The following is a 7,184-nucleotide window of genomic DNA, read 5'->3' as shown; positions in this document are numbered from 1 at the left end:
ATGCAAATAAAACAACAGCAACAATGTAACTGGTCGTACGCAATGACAAATACAAGGGCCAACTGGCTAGTACCCTGATCACCCATCCACATGGCTCCGTGTTCCATTCACAGACAAATCCAGGTGGGGAAATTTTTTGTCACCTTCTTCCATTTTCTGTCTACAACAATACATGATCATACTTCATTTTGGCTGCAAAACATCTTCTTTTTTTTTTCTAAGTTGAAAAAAAAAAAGAAGTCTTACTCAGTTAACTACTTGAGTATCTGTTTAATTCATGACCAAAATTATCAACCACAGCTAACGCACTGTATCAATATGTTTAAAATTAAATCAAGTAGGTAAAATTATGGTCTGGGTTGAATGAACTCATTTCGACTGATGATAGTCTCGATAAATGTTGAATAAACTGACATCAGTTAATTAAAAATCTTGAATACATGAAAATTACTTGAAAACAGACCACTCTCTCTCTCTCTCTATGTATATATATATATATATATATATCTCTATATATTTTTTTTTTAATCATGGATAGTATAATCTTTTTTTTTAAATGTAAAACTGTCAATGAACTGTTAACATAAATTAAGCAAGACCTGCTTTTTCTTTCATTACCCAGTAGTTTACAAATCTATGGAAAGACCAGAAACAGATTCAGGTAACTTACAACACAATCCAAAAAAACAATTGACTAGAACAGAGCGCAACATTACGCGTTTGTGTGATGGAATCTTCAGCAACACCAACTCATCTTTTTTCTCACTTCATGCTCAAGGCGAAACGTCAAGAGGGAGACTAGTGGCACAAGAACAAGAGTTGGGTTGGTGGACAATATAAGGGCTTGAAATTCAATCCTGTCTGCTTGTCTGGGACAACTTTACCTTCCAATGGGGACCACTGAACCTTCTAGTGGGACCACACAACCTTCTAGTGGGGACCACTATACCTTCTAGCGGGACCACACAACCTGGCGGACAAGTGGAAATGCTCACTCTCTCCACTTGTCCGTTGGGCAACTGATTTCTGACTGTTACTGTGTTAGGGAAAGGGAGAGTCAGCTTCAGCGCAGACAGAGCGTACCAGCTCCTCACCCCCCTTCTTCACGTTAATCAGTTTAAATCTCCAACCCCACCCCAGCTTTTGTTTTCTTTTTTTCTTTTATCCTGCAATACATACCACTTTTTTTTTTTTTTTTTTATATATATATATAATAAATCATGCCAGCTTAATTTCTTTAATTTCTCCTACTGCCATAATCAAGTTATTCTGATTCAGCTGACTTGCCACTTTACTACTACTGGTAGTTACTTGTAGCAAGGTAGTTACTTGTAGCAACTGTCCCTTACTTAGGGTGGGCAAGCAGAAATTGGGGGGGACAAATAGTTTTCAAATAAAAAATATATAAATCTACTTTAGTCCTTATTCCCAGGAATAGAAATGATTTGGGAATGTCTAGCCCAGTGTGTCCACGGGGGTGGGGGTAGGGGGTAGAGGGGGGGGAGGCAAAACGGGAGAAGTTGGGGTTTGCTGCAGCTAGAGCCGACCTCGAAAGGCAAGGATCCGGTCCACCTCTATGGGTCATCGATCATGGGCCATTTCTGGGTCACTAGGAGTGACCCACAAGGTGACAAAATGCTTCAGGTCAGTTTAAAGTTCTGTGTATACGTGCAAAGGGTTTCTCTAGGTTTGTTTTCTGTTTCACTAATTCAAAACAATAAAAAGATTTTTTTTTAAATCAAATTATTGATAATGCTGCTGATGACTCTAAGCCACATGTATAATTTTTTATAATTTCAACTTTCTTACTGTAAAATCATGTCATTCTGCTGATGTGTTCTTCAATTTCAACATACTCATTAAAAAAAAAGAAAAAAAGAAAGAAAAAAAGTTGAGTAAAAAGGAGCATGGTCAAGTTAGCAAACTAATGTGAAGTATTCCAAACCAAAAGGTGAATTTTTCATGAAATCTGTGTAACTAGATACGTAGTTTAATTCATCCAGTTTGACTTCTTCCCCTCTTTCTTTTTCCTTGAGTTTTCTCCCTCTAATCTCTCTCTGTGTCTCTATCCATCCCCTTCTCTCTCAACACACACACACACACACACACACACACACACAGAGCCATGACTTAAAGGAAAGTCACACAGGTTACTTATAAATTACATTATGATAAATATCAATTAATGATGTTCAAATATGAATGTTTCTTTACGTCTACCCATCCTTATGCTGAGCAACAGAAGCTTTTCTTGAGGATAGGGGATATAAACCAGGTAAATCGTCTCCAAAAAGAACAGAAAAAAAACGAGAAACCATTTGATACACTTTTTCTGATGATAATTAACCGATTTTTCATGAAAAAAGTACCAGGACGTTACACAGCATAGAATAAAATGTTAGAAAACATAAATGCTGTCCTTTCTTCTTCTCTCTCTTTCTTTCTGGTGGTACAAATATCACTTTCGTTGTAGTAAACTTTTTGTGTTTCGTGGAGTCTAGATCTCTACACAGTATCCACTACAATGACAATGATAAACATGGATGAGAAATGATAATGATGAATAATTTGGAAGATGGTATGTGTCTGAACGATAAATGAGACTGATTTACATTAATGACGAAAAAATTATGCATCATGACGATGACAATGAAATTTTCAGTTTCTCAATGAATGGCAGACATCTTGGTGGGGTGTAGGTACGCAAAATATGATTTAAGGCTCACAGTTGTGTATTTTTTCTTTTCACCGAAGTTCATTGTTTTTATAAAAATATCTCCTGACTTCTTTTTTTTATTTTGTTTGTTGAAATTGTGGCAAAATTTCAAAACTGTCACCAAAAAAAAAAAAAAAAGTTTTGCAAAAAGTCTGTATGCACCGTCTTGATTGTTTGTAAAAAAAGAAAAAGAAAAAAACAGAGTTCAGTTTGACCTTTGAGGTTGTACTGTCTCCCCCCACCATCGGACGTCACGACGGATGAGAGACAGTCCTCTGTTAAGACACGGTGGTCTGAGGGAACTGCTGCTCCTTCTTGACGATGACGGAGGTGTGAGTGGCCGACGATAACGCTGACGACAGCATCATGGGGATGTAGATGTTGTTGACCCTGGCGAACTGTTCCAGCGCGTCACACTTTGTCTTCAAGGCGGACAACTCCATCTTCACCACATCATTCTCCCGCTGGAGCCGGTCCACCTCCGCCTGCAGCTGATGCTTCTCCGTCTCCAGAACCTCCTTCTGGGAAATGCGCTTCTCGCGGCAGTTGGCCGCATAGCCACGGTTCTTTAACGTCCTTCTTCGCTGCTTCAGTTTGATTACCTCCTCCCGGCTCTTGCCCTTGAGAAAGCGGTTGAGCTCCTTGACGGACAGGCTGATGAGCTCATCGTCGGAGATCCACTGTGGGGGCGGCGATTCCAGGATCGGTTCGGGAACCTCTGACGACGACACCAGCGACAGTGACAAGGCCTGTGCTTTCGACTCCTCGTTCTTCACCTGTGATAGGAAGATCTGGAACAGGTGTGGAAAGAAAAATATAGATCTATACATGTGCATATATATACATATATATATATATTGGTCAGGTGGGACTGTGAATGGCCAATAAATATGTAGTTTAAAAAAAAAAAATTTTTAATAATTTTTTTTAAGAAGAAAAAGATTGGAAAAAGAAAAAATGAGAGAAGAAACCAAACACCAAACAATACTATGAATTGTATAATACAAAACTTAACAATAATCCCTGTATCACAATATGCCATTTATCTAAATACTACTACTTGTTGAAAGCCTGCCACTTCACCAGTTGAACTGCGCAGAATACGTTTTTACTATACTGCCGTTCTTTCTGTCTCTGGACCTTGCAATTGGTATGAACTTCCTCTTTCGCTTCATCAGGTCTCTGCACTCAGCTCTTTCAAGTCTGGCCTTAAAACCCACCTCTTCCCAAAATAGCCTCCCTTCCCTGCTTCTTCCTTGTCTTCAGTTTCTCCAGTTTTAGAGTTATGTGTGCGTGAGAATGACTGGTGCAAAAGCACTTTCATTTGTCTCTGCACAAGATTCAGCGCAGTATAAATACCATTATTATTATCATTATTACTACTACTAATGGACTACAAGAGGGAGCTCAATCTTCATTCTTGGGCTGCAACTCTTATGTTCACTTGTGTTCTTGTTCTGAATGAGTGGGCATTTACAAGTTTGACCATTCTTTAGCTTGCCATGAACCCAACAATCTTCTGTTTTCAGGGGTGTGCATTCTGGGTATGTTCTTGTTTGCATTACCCACCGAACGCTGTCACAGATTACAGGATAAATAAGCAAAATCTGCAATTCTGCATGCATATGTTTGTATGCACACAAAGGGGGTTCAGGCACTAGCACTGTGTGTTTTACCTGGGAGACTGGAAAGATTTTGGATCCTTTGGATGACGGGCGCAATTAGTGGTTAAAGCGTTGGACTGTCAATCTGAGGGTGCCGGGTTCGAATCACAGTGACGGCGCCTGGTGGGTAAAGGGTGGAGATTTTTACGATCTCCCAGGTCAACATATGTGCAGACCTGCTAGTGCCTTAACCCCCTTCGTGTGCATATGCAAGCAGAAGATCAAATACGCATGTTAAAGATCCTGTAAACTATGTCAGCGTTCGGTGGGTTATGGAAACAAGAACATACCCAGCAAGCACACCCCCGAAAACAGAGTATGCTGCCTACATGGCGGGGTAAAAACAGTCATACACGTAAAAGCCCACTTGTGTACATATGAGCGAACGCAGAAGAAGAAGATCCTTTGGATTCTCTCTCCAGATGCCAATGACCAGGGCTCTAACAAAGTAACTTTCAAAACATACAAATTACAAACATGCACAAACACGTACACAACAGAAGCACCACAGAGAGTAAGAAGTTGTGGAGAAAAAGAGAAGAAGGAAAATATGAGATGTCCTGACACTGTTCCTGGAAAAAAAAAAATCGCTTAGCTCTTGACACTGTTTTCGCCACTTTGCCTTTACTTTTCTCTCTCTCTCAATCTTATCATTATTATTGTTATTATTTTGCATAAGCAAAAATGTCTTGATTACTGTACATGTGGTGAATATCAATCAAAATTCCAAGACTTTTCCAGCCCTGGAAACGTTCCTCCAATGTTTTCCCCAAAAACTTTTCCAGACTTCACGATTGTGTGGGAACCCTAAGCACAGAGTCATAAGTTATAATAAATAACATGTGGTTTGTAAACGCAAGGTGGCTGTGGCTGCAATGTGCTTGTGATTTTTTTGTATGTTTGTTTTTTGAGAGGAAGATGGGAAGGGCTGGCTGGTGGAGTAGGAGGTGGGGGTATGACGGGGGTGAAGTTCAGGTGATGACCGAAAACTTCATTCTTGAGTTATCTAAAGTATTTATAAACAATTGTCACATTGATAAAATGTGTCTAATTCAGTTGTGTTATAAAACAAAACAACCCCACCCCCAAACACCCCCCGCCCCTCCAAAAAAAACAACTGTGTTTGAAAAATATCAAGTGATTAAAAAATAAATAATCTGAGCTGCAGAATGATCACGTCTTCTTATCTGAATAAATAACTAACTAAATAAATTCCTGTCCTGACTGAAACTGGGCAATATTTTTTAAAATTTCGAAACCTTTCCTCTAAATCCTGTTTCCCCACTTGGTTGTGAAACCAAAAGTATCGTAAATACACTGCATACTGAATCCGGTAAGGTTGCCCATCCCTTTCCCATTTGTAAATGCTGAAAGAATGAGTCAGCCGTAACAGTGCTTGTGCACTATTTACTGCCATTTGTTGACGCATCACCATGTGATGAAATACTAATCAGCTATTTATATATTATGTTATTGTTTTTAAGTTTTTGTTTTTAAGTAGCAGTACCAAACATTGACATGGGCGCTAGACATACGAAAGAGATGAGCTTGAAAACATGCAGACTGACTGCCCATGTGACTTAAGCCCAGCCAATACCCTTTTGTTGCTTCTTCAATGCCGCTTTCATCACAGTTAGCAACAATCCTCACAGAAACAGCGGCCAACCTAGCAGCAGCAAAAGCAGTCAGGCTGACCTCAACGTGTCAGGTGATTCCGTTTATTGACCTGCAACCTCGGCGAAGCCCCGCCCCCCCGCGGTGACGTCACACGAACGCGACGATTCCCCACGCAGGGAGCTACATGATATACTGTTTCGTGAATCCCTGCAGTGTCACGAGGAAGGCTAAAAATAGAACTCGTAGACAAAGAGAGTCTACGAACAGCCACTAGACCTAGATCATCCCTTTTTTTTTCTCCCTCCCCCTTATTTCTGGATCGCGGATACGAGGCAGCCATTGTTTTATTTCCCTGTTTCTGGTTTGCAGGTCGGGAATCGAAACATTCCAACACAAACTGAAATAAAACACGAATAAATAAAACGGTGTATCAATTTAGATTTGTGTGTGAAACATCTGAATATGTACAATCGTTGTGCTGTTGTCATGTCAAACCAGCTAATAAACATGAATTTCGTTAGCCAAAAATCAGTCGATTCCGCATGGAACATACACATCCTGTGCAGACTGTCGCTGACTGATCGTCTGCTGGTGGGTTTGATGAGTCAGATTTCATGATAATGAGAACGCTGAGAGAGATCTGTTGTCAAATGATAATGCGGCTTCATTGAAAAAAATATACGCTTCATTCAATTAGTACATACAACAATATGTTTGTTTCGAACTTTAGTCACATGTATCAAATTGTAATGTCCTGCCGAATCAGCGAATGAGAGTATGCAACCTGTTCGTTTCGAGAACTTCCAAGTGGAGGCCTGAGCCGGAAATCGATCAACAGTTGCGCGTGGCACACTCGGACTCCGCTTGGACGATCAATACTAGAATTACACACGCCTGGAGATGTGATTTATGACAAAATCCACACAAACCACGCTCATTTAACACATAAGACATAAACATAACAAACATAATTCAAAACAACGACAGTACGAGATCAAATGCCTTCGTGTCTGTGGAGGAATTACGCTCCCTCCAACAATGGACTTTGTTATGCACAGCCGAATCAATGACGAACCAGTTTGAGGTCACGCGACCCCATTTCACAAGCACATTTCACGTCCGTTTCACAAAGTATTTGTCTTTTTAAAGTCTTTGGAAATACAACATTATGCCGAGAAACTGACATT

At 40.0% G+C, this 7,184-nt stretch overlaps 1 protein-coding gene across 1 annotated transcript in view; it reads right to left on the bottom strand.

Annotated features, from left to right (window-relative positions):
* Positions 1-625: 625 nt before the first annotated feature.
* Positions 626-7,184, bottom strand: part of LOC143292138 (uncharacterized) — a 6,838-nt gene continuing 279 nt past the window's right edge. The window contains exon 2 of the mRNA XM_076602325.1: positions 626-3,507. Coding sequence (XP_076458440.1) covers positions 2,995-3,507 — 513 coding nt within the window. The 3' untranslated portion in view covers positions 626-2,994. The remainder of the gene's footprint in view (positions 3,508-7,184) is intronic.

Source organism: Babylonia areolata, chromosome 18 (assembly GCF_041734735.1).
Source record: "Babylonia areolata isolate BAREFJ2019XMU chromosome 18, ASM4173473v1, whole genome shotgun sequence".
Taxonomy (NCBI): domain Eukaryota; kingdom Metazoa; phylum Mollusca; class Gastropoda; order Neogastropoda; family Buccinidae; genus Babylonia; species Babylonia areolata.
This window is presented reverse-complemented; position numbering and strand designations above follow the sequence as displayed.